General features: G+C 42.4%; 2 protein-coding genes and 1 long non-coding RNA gene across 3 annotated transcripts; 1 reads left to right on the forward strand and 2 right to left on the reverse strand.

Annotated features, from left to right (window-relative positions):
- Positions 1-1,254: 1,254 nt before the first annotated feature.
- On the forward strand, positions 1,255-10,601 carry LOC134185568 (protein disabled-like). The gene is made up of 13 exons (XM_062653382.1): positions 1,255-1,387; positions 2,012-2,064; positions 2,126-2,197; positions 2,259-2,348; positions 2,408-2,545; positions 4,327-4,450; positions 4,506-4,549; positions 6,050-6,112; positions 6,180-6,227; positions 6,502-6,537; positions 6,600-6,674; positions 6,902-8,560; positions 10,312-10,601. The coding sequence occupies exons 1-13, from the start codon at positions 1,363-1,365 to the stop codon at positions 10,357-10,359; spliced, it is 2,475 nt and encodes an 824-aa protein (XP_062509366.1). The 5' UTR covers positions 1,255-1,362; the 3' UTR covers positions 10,360-10,601.
- A 123-nt stretch (positions 10,602-10,724) lies between these two features.
- On the reverse strand, positions 10,725-11,606 carry LOC134185569 (uncharacterized). The gene is made up of 3 exons (XR_009970797.1): positions 11,515-11,606; positions 11,392-11,448; positions 10,725-11,318 (listed from the first exon to the last, which is right to left on the reverse strand). It is a non-coding gene; the product is annotated as an uncharacterized LOC134185569 (long non-coding RNA).
- An 896-nt stretch (positions 11,607-12,502) lies between these two features.
- LOC134186114 (33 kDa inner dynein arm light chain, axonemal-like) lies at positions 12,503-15,740 on the reverse strand. Its single transcript, XM_062654034.1, has 4 exons — positions 15,653-15,740; positions 15,330-15,584; positions 13,828-13,973; positions 12,503-12,952 (listed from the first exon to the last, which is right to left on the reverse strand). The coding sequence occupies exons 1-4, from the start codon at positions 15,725-15,727 to the stop codon at positions 12,625-12,627; spliced, it is 804 nt and encodes a 267-aa protein (XP_062510018.1). The 5' UTR covers positions 15,728-15,740; the 3' UTR covers positions 12,503-12,624.

Below are 15,740 nucleotides of genomic sequence, written 5' to 3' on the forward strand. Positions count from 1 at the left end.
ACTGCAAAGCTACGCCCAATTTTCCTTTTTTTGCCATTGCTGGGACAATGTGATGGACAAGGATTCATCTCACTGTTTAGTAACCTGAGGGCACTTTTTTTACTTTACACGCCTACGAAGATTGGGGAGGCTTTGCTTTCCCTACCCTTCTCCCCTCAATGCTATACCAATGATAGCTGTTTGAAGTTATCCACTGAATGAGAGTTAGTGGAAGATAGAGTGGTGGTTGCAGTATAGTCTACAGTATCAGTCTACAGCATTAGTCGATCTATATATCAGTCGGTTTAGCGAATGGGAACAAATTGATTGCAGAGTCGGGTAGGTAAGACAGTTACTGAACAAACAAATAGATATCTTTACAATTAGTTTTAATTGTGACGTTGTTCAATTGATTAATTAAGTGTAACAGAGTTGACTTTGATTTACAATGAAGTCTATCTAAAAATAATTTTGGTTACTGTTGAACTGAGTCTAGTGAACCGAGATAGTTACGTTTCTATAGCATGGAGTTTCTAGGCAGACAACAAAGATTACATCAAATCAAAACACTTACACTGAAGGCAGCCATTTGCGTAGCAGGTGTGAATTCAAATGATGAAATAGTTATGTCACAAAGTTTATGATATCAAGAACTGAAGGCACCATCAGGTAGGTTAATTAAAATTTCAAAGGATTTTTTTGTTTTTGTAGCAATATAGTCTGGATGATTGCAAATCAGATTAGAATAATAAATAAACCATTTCTTGATGAAGTCTTATTTGGTGCAGCTTATTATCTATAATTGACGATGATATCATCACTTCCACTTTTCAATGTACATCTACAAGATAGGACAAGAGATTCGGAGTCACAAAGTGATTGATAGGGTCTAGTTTCTGTGCACTTCTAATAAGTTGTTGGATTAATTGAGCATCTTGATACTTGGAGTGCTGGTTTTTGTAGTAAGGTGATTGTTGATCTAAAAACAAATGTGCAAGCATATCCATGAAGCTTCTTGGAAGTGTCACACCACAAGAACGAATTACGCGAATTAATTAATTGCAGCAGTGCTTAGCTATAGCTAGCTAGAAAACTACGTACAGAAATATTGAAATAGACAGATAGGAGGAGGAGAAAACGACGGAGAAGGACGGAGCTGTGCTGTAAAATCGTCGGCATTTGTTAGTACATGTACATACGTAGACATGTACACATTCGAATTATCCGGGATAACAATTCGAGGCATGCGTGTTAGTCGACTTCTACACTCTTTGCCGGGTTGTGTTCCTAGATAGTGTCGGTTTGTGGAAGTGAACGAGGACTAGATAACGGACGTCGTCTCGTTGGTCTTCGTTGGCAGACTTTGTCATCGTCACACACATCATGGCCACAAGAAGACGGCGCGCAGGTGAGAACCCTCAATTCGCGACACTTGTTGGCACTCATCGTAGTCGTCTTACCGACGAGAATGGTCCGTTTTCATACACTCGCGTATTGGCACGGCTTCGAACATGGCACGTGGTCGTCGTGGAGTTCAGTCTTGTCGAATGGCACGGAACTTGAGTCAATGACATGACTCATTTTCTGATGAGGCCAGCCTACATGGCACGCCCCGTAACATGTCGAGCGAGTTACCTGAAGCTCTGCGACTGCTCACAGTTCAGTGTGGGCTTTTACTGTAGTGTGCATAGCAATGTGTTTTTATCAGACGTCGCGGAAATCTCAATTATAGAGTCAGTATAGAATTGTAAGCACAAAGACGGTACATGTGAGACAGTTTTCCGACAGACGTAGATTGTTCTACGTTTTGAGTGTATAACCATCTCTCTAGCCGACAGGAAGGGAAGGAGACGACAATATGTATGGTTAGACGTACGTCCTTTTGACGAGACTGTCAGATTTTCACATTAGATGATTGGGATGATTGCGAACGACGTGTTTGCAATTAAGTATGCGGCGACGCGGTAGTGCTGTAAAGTGCGTACATGATGAGATGAGAAAAGAGGTGTGTCTACGTCACTTTGTTTATCAGGCGAAGGCCATGAAGCCAAGTTCCTCAACCGGGGATTGGACTTCAAAGCCAAGGTACCGTGATTTCAGCTGTTAACTGTACGTGTATGTCTTTATGTTGTCTTGTTGTGTGAAGGTGGTTGGTAACACTTTAGTGCCGGCTGCACGAGGTGAAAAGATGTGTCATGATGCTTTGCGTAGTCTGAAGGTAGCTTGCTTGCTTGATTGATTGCTTGATTGCTTCTCTCATAAGTGCTGTCTCTTGGAAGGATAAATTGAAAACATCCGGAAAACACAAACTTAGAGTTGTAATCAATGTGGCTATGGATGGAATAAAAATAAAAGATGAAAAATCTCAGGTATAATTTGAGTTAATGATTTGTGGTAGACGTGGATAGAATTTGTTTGTTTTTTTCAGGAGGTATTGAACACGTTTCATATACATAGAATATCGTTTATCAGTCATGACCCTGATGACTCACGAGTGTTTGCTCTGATTGATGGAGTGAAAGGTGATCCAGGGTATACTTTACATGCTTATAAGTCAGAGAAGACGGTAAGAACAAACATCATATTAGTTTATGTTGGTGATGGGGACATGTTATAGTGCAACAGCATGTAAATATGGGTGGATTGCTGTTGTGTTATAACTGTTGTGTCAGTATTGTAGTGGTACATGTTGGACTAAAACATGTCTCTTCTTTGATTTTTATCTTCGTCAATAACACACACACCACACACACACACACACACACACACACACACACACACATGATGCTTATAATTAGATCAAGTTATGGTACATGTTCTAGTTCAAGTCTGCTTTTCATTGTTTTTTTTGCATTGGAGTGTTGGTGGTTTGTGTAACATGTTATGTGGGGTATGCTTTATTGGATAAGGGCCAGTTTTCTTCAATCTTGTTGTGTCTCCAGAATGATCACACCAATGACAAAAGACTTGTGATGTGTTGCATGTATCATTGTTGTCCTTTGTAAGACATCATGGATGTCAAGGTTATCTATGCATCTGGCTGGCTGTTTTGCAGCGGCTCGATTCTGTGATGAGAGACTATGTGTCTTCAGTGCACAGAAATTGTGTGTCTCATCATCGGTACCTTTTGTGGTCATGTTACCTAGTTTCCCCAGTTTGTTCAAGGTTACCTAAGAGGTACTAAATTGCTGGTAATTAATCTTTCTTAAAGGGATAGCTACCAACACCTAATCTGTGTGGGTGTAAAACAGTGTAACAGATTACCCATCTAGTAGATGATGATGATGTGGATGTAAGTGTGGTAGCATATGTTAGATGTTAGGAGTCTGGTTACTGCTGCTTTTACTTGGGATCCGATCAGGACATTAACATAAATATAATGTAATTTGGGTAATATGCACAGTGAAATGAAAGAAGATGCAGTTATATGGAGTTACTAAGACACTTATTCTTGTTTATACGTGAGCGCGTGCGTGTACACACACACACACACACACACACACACACACACACACACACACACACACACACACACACACACACACATTCACAGACACATGTACATGCACACTCTTCTGTTTACTCTGAGGGTCACAGTCGGACATGCGCACTTGAGCCGATCTCAATTGAGGTAGCTTTTGTGAGGTAGCTTTTGTGTCAATCGCCAGTATGCCCTCCAATTCAATAGACGAAACTACTACAAAACTGGCTATTTAGGTGTCGATTGATGGGCACGGCAGCAGTGTAAGCTTTAAACAAAACAATTTTTTAGTGCTCACTGTGAACTAAGTACGCTTGGTTACTGAGTGGAAGACGTGACTAGGGCAGATGCTACATACGGGAATGTGTTGTGTACTCTCCTGGTCACGTGCATAGTGTAAGGATCACCGATCTGGCTCAAAGTGTGAGGGTGCTTGTCGAATTTACCGAAACTACAGTGTAGCAACCTCAGTTTGTTATTTTATACGAAAAAATTCCGAGAACTACATCTAAAGGCCTAAAGCTTAGCTACCAGACACGGTCATAATGCAACCTCATACTGCAACTGCAACGTCTTGATTGTTCCAATTCAGGCTATAGAGAGATTTTAGTTTCAGTGCAAATTAGAGCGTCTTCGTGGTTACTGAGTGTTTGAAAAAGTACACCTTTTTCAAAGCAATGAAGTGCGCATGGTGCAACCATGATCAACCTTGCAAGTGTATGAAGGAACTGGATACATTCACAGTTGAGATAATGATGTAAAGAGCGCAGCGCATCTTCTTAATCAGCATGGTAGCTACTGTATTGGCATGGGTCTTGTCATCGTTGTAGCTTTAGAGTAATTTTAATTGATATTTCTGGGGTTAGGCTGGTGCGGTTACTGGTGCCATCAAAGAACTCTTCCAGATTGTCTACAAGTATCGTCGTGAAATGAAAAGGCAGGAAATGGAGAAAGAGACCAACAAAGCGGCTGCAAATGGAGGTGCTAACGGTAACTTGGACTTTTTACATAAACGGGAAATAGACTTTACTTCAACATTGTTTAGATGCAAAACATGTAGATAGCATCGCTGGCAACAATGTGTCGGAGGTAAGAAACTTGGTAATTAGTAATATGTGGAACCTGTTGAAATTAGAAGGAATCGATCAGTTATGTGTATTGTTTCTGATGTGCTTGAAATTACATCTTGTGTACAACTGGTTCTTATCATGGTATGAATGAGGTAGAAGGTGTAATGGATACCTGATTGGAGATTAGCTCTTAATTTGCATGAACGGATTTGTAAGGTTTTGTACAGAATAGATATAACATGTTAACCTAATCTATTGAAATGTTGGAGTACAGCACACCCTCGATTATCATACAACTTTTGTCCCCATCCCCATCCCCCTTCCCCCCCCCGACTTTTTGTGTTTCGAATAATAGTAAATATATGGCGCAAGACCAGATATCTCAAGGTTGTCCAAGCGAAAGAGTGTATATCAAATGATACTTAGAGTTGCACCATTAAGGGTATTTGGCCGATATCCTGATAACCAATATCCAAGCACAAAGGCCAATACCAATAGCCGATATCTGATATAGTAGATAATTGTTGATGTTCATGGTTTGCAAGCCTTGCAGCGCATGAATCTTGTGTCCTTAGCCACTTTGAAATGCTTTCAAATGGGAGACTTCTGTTTCTTCATTGACATTCACGCAACTCACATGGCCCTAAAGGACTGGCTACGCATGCGCAACCTACACAAGATTTACCGATTCTGATATAAAACCGATATGCCTATATCAGCCGATAATCGTGTGCAAGTCTAATTGGTACAGATTTGTAGATGGCGGGATAAAGCAATCGACTGTTTCTAAACATCAAAGAAACAGACATCCATTCTTGATATTTTCCTGTACAGCAGTCTAGGTTGTGTGTGAGATATTAGTTAGGGTACAGTAGTGGCATAGCCAGATGTAAAGTCTTCTGCTTCGAAGAGCAGAGATATGGTCCACAGCAACGGTAATACCTCAGTTTTCAATATTAGTCGCTGATCATTTGACGCTCACGTAGCAAACTAGCACGCTAGCCGTGAACCACTCATTATCAGTGAACATTACATGTATTGTACCTGTCTAGTACTACTGTAATGTCTGTACGGTACCGGTATATTAACTGAACTTCTCGAATACGAGGATACAGACAACTTGAAGAGATCAGAGACTGGTGGATACTCTGATAAAGAAACGGACCATGCCCCTTGCCAGCTGCATCCCTTGAGACTTTTTCGTATGCCTGGCTACGCCTCTGGGGTACAGTGACATACATATCTGTGTCATGTAGACTGTATAAGCTTTGCCTGTTAACACATACGCATATAGTCACCTGTAACTTTGAAAACAGACAAGCGTATGGAGACAGTGTCACGCTACTGTAGTAGATTTACTGATTTTGATTGTATGGATCCTCGAATTTCCGGACTGTTTGTCTGTCCTCAGAGAAGTCCAGATAATCAAGGATGTACTGTACTCCAGTTAGCTGTATACATATCTGTGATACATATTTCTGTTGAACAATATTAACCAACATGCGTATTGCTGTTGTAGGATAAACTGGCGACTGCGGGGTCTCACACGCAGAAAAACGAGATTGGCGAAGACTGGTACCAGGTATAATAACCACAGTAGTCTCTCTTAGTGTCGTTTGCTAGTTAACTGGAGTGTTGTTTGTTTTGAGGTCCCTAAGCAGATTCTGGGACAAAAGAACACTGAAGATCTGTACCAGGTAATTCACATACACTTACATGATTGTACTGGTAATACACATACTGACTTACATTGCATACATTGCTGCCCTTGTGGTGAACGCTGAACAATTATAATGTTTACTATTAGCAGTGTTTAGTCTTTGACGGTAAGAAGCATGCTGTCGGTGTATTGTGTAGTCTGTGTGTGTGTGTGTGTGCGCACGTGATGTGTGCGTGCGTACGTGCATGTGTACTGGTGCAACTGTTCAGTTGTATGTTGTTATTGTGTTTGACACTATGCACATGTTTCAGGTGCCCAGTAATGTACCCGCTACTCAAGCGAATACGGTCAGTCTTCGTGTACCTTCTTTATTGCACATGCCGTCACAATATATTCTTCGGACATTTAGGCAACCGAGTCGAATACAGCGGCTGTTTTTCAAGATTGGTTAAATCTGTCTGCCGGTCTTAATCAGATAGCCACGGTACTATTACAACATTGATTGTGTTTTGTCTCGACCATTGACACTCTTTGACTGTCTCGCATGCTTGTTTTCACCACGTGCGTTCATGTTTCTGTTCATATGCCCATTTGTCTGTATGTCTGTCTAATCATCCATTCACCAAGTTATCTATTTGTTGCCTTCGTTTGTGTCCACTGTTGGTAATCGGGCTGGGATGTCAGTGTGTTGATACGTGATTATGTTTTCAGGATTTGTCACTAGATCCTGGAGCTGGAATGTTTCCACCATCTGATGTTTTTGGATCGGATCCGTTTGCATCGTTTGCTAAGAACGATGATTTTGCAGTGACCACACCGACTCTCTCTGAAACGGATCCTTTTTCACCCATCAAAAAGGATCCTCCGAGTTCTCTAATGAATTCTGCATTGCAATCCAACGGCTTTCTTTCATCCGAGGTCTCCAAATTCTCCAATGCTACACCCGGGCAAGGCTTTGATCCATTCAAAATGGAGTCATCAGCGGCCTCGGCGGATCTGTTTTCTAATAGTGATTCGTTTCTGCAGACCGCTAACCAGTCAGACGGCTCTCAATTCCAACAAGCTGTTAGTAAACCGTTAGGCGGACCGGCTACATTTGGAGATTCCTTTGTCGGCCCTCTGGCGACTCAAAATCAGACCATTCCAACAGCACTGTCACCTGTATTTTCTGACCCTTTTGGTGTACAACAGTCTACACAGAAGGGTTGGTCTGGAGGCGGGGAAGCGGCAAAGCATGTTGCACCTCAAGAGAATAGCATGGGTCTGGATCCGTTTGCATCCGGAAGTAGTAGGTTTGGGAATTCTCAGAAGCTGGAGGTTTCAGCTGATGATCGGTTTGCCGCTCTCCGAATGCTTGATGACGAAAGCAGTTCGGGCTCCATGTTCCTGACTTCGCCTACTGCGTTAGGCACGAGCACGGTGTCGTCACAATTCAGTGACCCGTTTGAAGTGTTTGGGTCTCCTGCAGTCACTCAGTCAAAGACTCAGAATTCTACAGCTGTCGGCAACTCTGTAACTCCCTCCAATACGACATCAACGACCGCGGATCTGTTTGCCATTTTGTCGAACGTGCCGACGGATAAGTCAAGTAAATCGCAGGCAGTAGACCCATTTACCAATGTGGCCACGAAGTTCTCATCAGGTCTGACTCTTTCGGACCCTTTTCAGACTGAAAGTAGTAAATCTGCTGCTGATCCTTTTCAACCAGAAAAAGCAAACGACCCGTTCCACAATAAAGGGACAGGTACATTTGAAATTGGACTTGTGAGTGGCATCGCTCCCTTAACAGCTGCAACATCATTTATGCCGGCAACCACATCTACAACATCTAAGGATTTGTTCGAGACATTCCAGTCATCGAATACGTCCTCATCACCAGGGGCTGTTGACCATTTTGCTGCTTTCAATCCACAAAGTACCATGTCTACAGTTTCGGCCCCAACAATACCTGTAAACTCGTTGCAGCAGCCTCCGCTGGGGACCCAAATGAACACCTCTGTAGGTCCGTTTGGTTCATCAGCCACCGGCGACCTATTCAGCAATGTATCGATTCCGGGCTTGGGAATAGTAGACAGCAAACACGATCCGTTCTTACCGCTCGGGACGTCACAACACCCGACCACGTCAGACTTTCAATCCACATTCACTGACCCGTTTAGTTCGTTTACTGCACCAAAGAGTCAATCGAATTTCGGTCTAAGTGGATCAAAGTCTACAGGTGCGATTACTACCCAAGCTGCAGTGTCATCAACCAACCCATTTCTTGCCAGCAATGCATCCGGGGGACCGGTGTCGAGCTTTAATCCGTTTGCGGACCATCCATCGTTTAGGATGGCCGGCGAGCAGGAGCAGAAGAAACAAGCTGCTTCGGTGAGGTTTCTATAATATAGAGTTTTTACAGTATGATGATGTATGTTGGATGTATGGCAATGTCGAGAAGCTAGCAGCATGTCTGTCCAAGAGCCTTTGCATATAAGCCTTCTGTGAAAAAGCCCATCCTGTATACCCTAAAAGAAGAGAATTGTGTGGGAATAAAGTTGTGCAAATTCAGCAGACATCACTAGCAGTGTGGACTTAATTTGTGCAATAAGTCTTCTCTGTTTACCTCTTCATTGGCAACTGCTATGTTGCTGGTGAATAGACTGCTAGTGGATGGACTGCAAATAGCAGATACAGGTGGCACAAATACTTTTCTGTCCTGTGAAGATTTGTGCTTGAAATACTTTAAGATTGACGAAGAAAGACACTAGCTGACACGTCTTGTGGCTGGCGTTGTCTGGGTCATGAGCTAGCGTGCATTAGGCACCATGGTCTTTCTAAAAAGTTGACACCTGAAGTTGTTAATTGGCACAAGTTATTGATTAATTAACTTAAACAGCATGTTGCTACTAAAATTTTAGAGCTTCAAACCATTCCACCACTACCTAAAGTATAGAAGCCTAATATCTGAGTCATTAAAACCTTGACAGGCATGAGCAAAGTGAAGAATGTCAGCATTTCTACTGACGCAAATCTAGCAAACAGTCATTGTGGAAAGGGTCAATTAGCACAAATTAAAAGACCAAGGGGTGGGAAAATATAGAGCTTTGGCCAAAGTAGGGACTGGGGGCTTACTCGAGCCCTGGGGCAATAACCAAGCGAGTATAGTAATTGTGTTTATACATTTGTTTGTGATACTAATTTTACTACTATTGATGTTCTCGCTGATTAAATAGTTATTATTGTTTGCTGCATGCAGCAACGGCTTGCCAACAGCTACGAGTGATAAACAACTAGCCTCGTCCCCAGACTCTCGCGCTAGTCCTGTCTGGTGCCCTTATGACAATTCCAAGTGTGAGACACCGGACAAGGCTAGCGCGAGTGAGTCTGGAAATGAGGCTAATAAACAACTGCCATGTAGTCTCCTCATTCCAGACTCTCGTGACCTCACTCATGTGGTTCTGCAGGGGTGTCCAGCTATAATTTTTTTGTCACCAAATGATAAGCTAATACTGGTAACAGAGTGACCATTGGCGCCAATATAACAAACTTAGTAAACAGAAATGCATCAAGGAACGTTCTTTCATGCCAATGCAAAGGCAAGGGAACTAATAATCATTCAAAAATATTCCAGAATGGCCTGTTGACTACCAAAACACACACACACACACACACACACACACACACACACACACACACACACACACACACACACACACACACACACACACACACACACCACCACCACCACCACCACCACCACACCACACCACACACCCCCGAATAGTGAGAAGAGGGATAGACAAACACCTAAATGTCCAATCCTAAATGCAAGCTTCCCAATTTTAAGATAACAAGCAGTGAATTTGTTGCCAAATTTGGCAACATCGTGACAGTTGGACACCCCTGAATATAGGGGGACTTGCCAGTGGCAGACAGCGCCCGGGCACAAGTGTCAGGGAATGAAACTACTTGCCCTGTAGTATCATAACCGTGCACATTGGATGTGCATGCCCTTGTTCTCGTTTCTGTTCTTGCCATTGGGTCCTGTACATCAGTCTTTCTTACATTTGATTGGTTACTAGTGTGATCCCGTAGTATCGGCGTTCTTTCACGTAATAACAACTTTTATTGTCTTACAGAATCCGTTTGTTGACTTCTCTGGCTCGAGTCTGTTTGAATCGACGTGAATCAGAGTAAACTATATGATATTTAATTAATACCAATCGAGAGGTGACATGCTAATTATGAGAGACAACATAGGTAATAATGATCTGATTTGCTACTGGGAGTAGTGGACTGTTTGGGTATCGGCTGTGTTCTCCTACCGAGTTTGCAGTTTTTGGACTGTAGTGTTGTGCCTGGATCCTGTAGTTGTGTTGCACATGAACGATAACATTGCTAGGTTGCTACTTTCTCTCTGTAGCAGGAAGACGTCGTGCATGGCATTGAGGTGCACCCAATATATAGAAATATCTTGTATGTAGTACATGTACATGTCATGCAGCTTCTTTCATTCTATTGACTGGACATGGACAACTAGACAAAGGACATACCAGCTATTGTAAGGCATAGCTCCCTCATTACATGATCATGGATGTCTTCATATGAAATCCAATCCACTTGATGGGTGTGGAGCTGTTTGCTTCTATTCCCTCTACTCAATTTTGCTGATTATATTTAGACAAATCAATTAATATCAATTACGTAAATCATTACTTAGCTAAAGTATTAGGGAACGGTTTTAGGCTCCAGACTCTAGATCTGAGAGTGCTTTGTATGTTCTTTCGAATTTCAGCCTGAAAGACTTACATTGTAGGCTAGTGGGAACTGGACGTCGACGGATTTTTTGTTACATAGAAATCAGACGAGTCTTAACTTAATTAACGCATCCTAATATGAAATCGTCTAGCATCAACTTCAAGATGACAGCCGTGTGGTTTCCCGGATGTACATCAACATTCTGTGTTCTACCTCTGTACAGTGTACCTGTAACCAGCTATCTTTACAGAACGTTTTTGAGCGTCTCACAGTTCGTCTATGCCAGGCGCGGAGGTCTGATGATGACGCCATCTTTATCCACGAACAGACGAAGGCGAGTCGGACAGTAGTCTTCGGGAACGAATTCATCAGGACCTATGATTTCTACCTGTGGGTAAAGAGAAAACGTAGATGCAATGCTCATAACTCTAGCACCTTTAGTACATGTTGTCACCACTTACAATCTGCACGACACCTGGAAAATCCCTCGGAAGGGTCTCTTTCAGATTGGTTGCGACCTGTAGACAGGGTACTTAGTAAATAGATCGAGGTTTAGCACTGTGTACAACTGCAAGCTAAAAAACCTGGCCAACGAGATAGGAGAAATCGGGATGATTGTCCATGTTGTAGATCACTTCCGGTGACAAACCCTGTGAAAGTACTAATAAATATCAAACGGGACAAAGTTTGCGCGAGACAGTAACCAGGGGCGTAGCGTGGCATGGGTTATTAATTATGAGCTCCATCCTATCATTTGTAGGCGTGGTATACGTGTAAGGACCAAATCTGTATATAGTATATACACCACCCTTGATCAGCCACTGATTCTACCATAAACAGTCAATTTAATTAATTTAAAAGCCAACAAAGTGGGCTTGTCTATAGAAGTAGGCGTGCCCCATTTCTCTCAACCCCTGCAGTACACTGTACGTGTAGTATCGTGTAGTATCAAGAAAAACAAACTGGATAGTAAACAAGACGAATTGCGAATAACTTACGCTTGCACAGATGGATAGACGAGGCTAGTCTTGCAGACTCTAATCACCGGTACACTGCAGAGGCCAGAGATACGGCTCGGCTCTGTTATCCGCGTTTGGTATGTTCAATTTCTAGTCAATCATTATGCTGGTGGGGCTGTCTTCGACTTCCCTTGCAGTCCTAGACTCTTGCAGAGTGTACAACCAGCAGTAACTACTAAGAAGTAGACCAGCGCCGCACTTTCGCCATTCCCGAATGAGGATTGAACATATCAGGATTAGACATCCGGAAATGACGACGGCGAGACTGTACTAGACAGTTTTAGTTCCGGGGATTTAGCAGTACCGGTGACTGCATTTCCGAATGCGCTGCCATCCACGTGAACCACTGCAGTAGTCTGAGCCTATTACTAGTCTCACGTACAGTTGGACAATGCATGCATTTACTCTCTTCCTGATAGATCTGGCCCCATAGTAGGCTCAAGTGTCCAGCCGGCCATCTCCCCGGTGGAGGAGAAAGGACGGGGAAATGAACGGCTGGACACTCAAGCCTAGGGTCAGAGGGAAATGAAACAAAAATGAGTTTTGTGTGTAGTGTTAGGTAGGGAAAGTCTTAACTAAATACCATGTGTCTTCTCATTGTACAGACTAGATTAGTCAAGTAGCTCTTCTAATAACTCTCATTTATTGCTTGTATGGCATTTCGGTAACTGGTATTTATTGCTTTTTGGATGAAGCAAGAATGGCTGAGAGCTCATTCCTCTGATACTGAACTTGTTTCTTGAGACGCTCTATCTCTTCTGCTCGTTTGCTTTCTTCTGACATTTGTCGTCTCTTTTGAAGTTTTCCTGTTGTCTCCGAGTCTGTCTTTAGCTCTTTTATCTTCTGTCTTATTTCCTGTTTTTGTTCCTCAAGCTTCTGCACCGTTTTCTCAAAGTTTTCTATTCTCTGTTTTGCTAGCAGGGCTTTTCGTGCACCAAACGCCATGTTGCTTTCATACACCTCTTGGTAGCCAGTTATGGTTGTCTGAAGCTCTTCACGTATTCTGTGTGGTTGAAACAATGCATTGTAAGACTGTTTTGTGGTAGACAAGTCGGACAAACAGACAACAGACAGGCAAACTAGCAATTAAAACAGACGGACAAACAAGAGATTTATTATTTTTATGTTGACTCAAACCGCAAAGTATACACAGTGTCACTCTAGAGCTATACTAGGCAGTTGTAAATTTGATATGATGTAACATATGTGGAGACAGACAGAGAGAGAGGCCAGCACAGACAAAGAAACGGATAGATGGACAGACAGACAAACGGACAGACAATCAGCAAACAAATGAACGCAGTAACATATCGACAAATGACACAAACACCAACAGACAGACAGACGGACTAGTCCAGTTGTAGTCATTTTAGTTTTCTGCAGCTGCAGAAATGTATGATACTTTTAGTTTGATGTCAGAAATAAGTGGCGACAAACAGACAGACAGACAGACTCAGGACCGTAATGGTCCTGTTGTGTTAGCGTTAGGTTGCTCATGATGTAAACGTTTGATTTAATGGAAAATATATGTATTGAGACAGACAGACACACAGACAGACACACAGACAGACAGTCAGAGTCTTTAAAGCCTAACTACTGCAGTAACTGGAGACAATGTACAGACTGACTATCTGAAGAATGATGAATAGACTCAAACACACTATTGAGTGTTCTATAAACAGAGAAACACAGAAATACAGAATCAGACATTGTAGACATCTTGTAAGCAGAAAAGACGATAGGCATGGAATATTCATGTACAAATTAAGTTGCACATACCACGGTAACACTAATAATTGCACAGATACAGGAAGACAGACTTACAAGTGAAAGGCAGATATGCTGCAGAAAAAAGAAACTAAAACTAATTTAACTCACTTTCCCAGTAGCATTCCCCTCTCTGCGCAGCTTATAGTGACTTGTCTAATCAACTCATCAAAGCATTGTGAGTACAATTCTCTTCTGATCAAACACAGACCCGTCTCCCTAGCATGTAGTTCTCGCAATCTAACATCAAGCTCCTCCTAAAACGCACGTATTTATTAGTAATAAGTTCACCAGGAGCCAATTAATTAATAAGCAAAAGTATGACGAACTTTAGTTTTGTAAAAAGCAATTTTGCCCGTTTTTAGTATGACTAAACTCTGAAGTCTATTTCTGAGTTTTGTGTGCATACTGTATGTACAGAGGAAAGAATGTCGAAACGAACAAAGAGTTTAGACCCGAATTAGTACATTTCTGTGATGACTGCATGTACTCTGGCTAGTGCTTTTGGTTTACTTTATAGTCTACTAATGATTATTGTCTGTCAGTTAATATTTATACTGCAATCATGTATGAAGTGATGCATATTTGATTACTGCTAATTAATTAGTGTCACTTTGTGTTGCACAAGCTTTGGGTACAGGTATGCACCAATTCACTGACCCCCCACATTTCTTAATTAGATCATCTGTAACAAGCACTTGAACATAGAAACGCTGTAAATTATGTAAGTACACACATGTAGTACTGGTACAAGCTATAGGTCTAGGCAATAACTACAAAGTTGCCAACTAGGAATACTGAAAATGCGTGAGATCTCAGATTTTCATTAGTAACTATATCTGCGTATGGGCGTGGCCACAAACAACTAAATACTTGATGTTTTTACAAACAGTAAACTATATTGCTGGGTGTTCACTGTTGGTCGCTACCTTGAGATCGTGTGGCGTAATGTTCCCCTAATTGCATATGTATCGCGAGCTGCAATATACGGGACTATTGTATGCGTCCTCGATTTCCAGACTAGATTTTACAGTTTTAGTTACTATCAGACACTACAGATTTTTGCGTAATCTACGGTGTGTAGCTACAGGTTCACTGTACATGTCTGCCTGGATCTAGTTCCAACAATCTAGAAGTTGCGTAAGATCTGGGTTTCTTGCGTGTGAGTTGGCAACTCTGTAACTAATGTGTATGGTAGCGTTGGTGTGTATCGATTTTTACACCAAATCTCTGCGCTTGCTTTGGAGCAGGTCCATGACTACTCAAATTTGTCATTGCAGTGCATGGGGCCCCTCTCGAGGGACCGACCCTGCGTATAATTTTTCGATGACGCCCATTCCAGTTCATTCGAACGAACGCCCACACCAGTCCCGTTTAGACTCTAGCTAGGTGTCGTTGCCCTCCGCAACGCTTCCATACGTACTACTCTAAGCTTCAAATGCCTAGATAAAGCAAATTTGTAGCCTCGGCCTCCCAGACCCGTGTAGCGCCGATTTTTTAAAAAGCGTTTTGAATCAACGCTACACGGGTCTGGGAGGCCGAGGCTAAGAAATTTGCGGCAACTACAATGACAGCACAGCCAATCAGCATGCATTCCTTCAAGCGAGTGTTACCTCAAGGTTGGCAACGTCTGTGGTGGTTGCCGGTACGGAGCATACTTTTTGTACCCACATCTCTCCGTCTTTCTTCCATTCTCTTGGTGGCAGAAGAGAGTTGAGCAGCTCAATGTTGTCGCACGGACTTTCGGAGTCACCAGCGACTGGAGCTCTTCCCGCGACGACACCAGCTAGGTGGTGCGAAAGCGCTGAGATCGCAGATGTAGCGTTTAGTCCTGCAGTAGCTAGATTTGTTTCAATCGAAGGTTTAGTCTGAAAGCAGTACATCAGTTTGATAGATTGTAGTTACGTAACAAGTTTTGTTGAGATTGTTGTGTGACCTGTTGGTTTCCGGTTGTCGTGCTGATGAGAATTGGGTTGTAATATTTGACAAGAGATGACGGAATTTGAAACATGACGACTGCACAC

Source organism: Corticium candelabrum, chromosome 10, assembly GCF_963422355.1.
Source record: "Corticium candelabrum chromosome 10, ooCorCand1.1, whole genome shotgun sequence".
Taxonomy (NCBI): domain Eukaryota; kingdom Metazoa; phylum Porifera; class Homoscleromorpha; order Homosclerophorida; family Plakinidae; genus Corticium; species Corticium candelabrum.

Bases quoted from the DNA above. Each gene is read 5' to 3' on its own strand.
- LOC134185568 (XM_062653382.1), top strand. From the start codon at position 1,363: ATGGCCACAAGAAGACGGCGCGCAG. The intron at 6,675-6,901 runs GTACTATTACAA...TTATGTTTTCAG, and splicing joins GTCTTAATCAGATAGCCACG to GATTTGTCACTAGATCCTGG. The intron at 8,561-10,311 runs GTGAGGTTTCTA...ATTGTCTTACAG, and splicing joins AGAAGAAACAAGCTGCTTCG to AATCCGTTTGTTGACTTCTC.
- LOC134186114 (XM_062654034.1), bottom strand. From the start codon at position 15,727: ATGTTTCAAATTCCGTCATCTCTTGTCAAATATTACAACCCAATTCTC. The intron at 13,974-15,329 runs GTAACACTCGCT...CGTGCGTTTTAG, and splicing joins CAGACGTTGCCAACCTTGAG to GAGGAGCTTGATGTTAGATT. The intron at 12,953-13,827 runs GTGAGTTAAATT...TCAACCACACAG, and splicing joins AGGGGAATGCTACTGGGAAA to AATACGTGAAGAGCTTCAGA.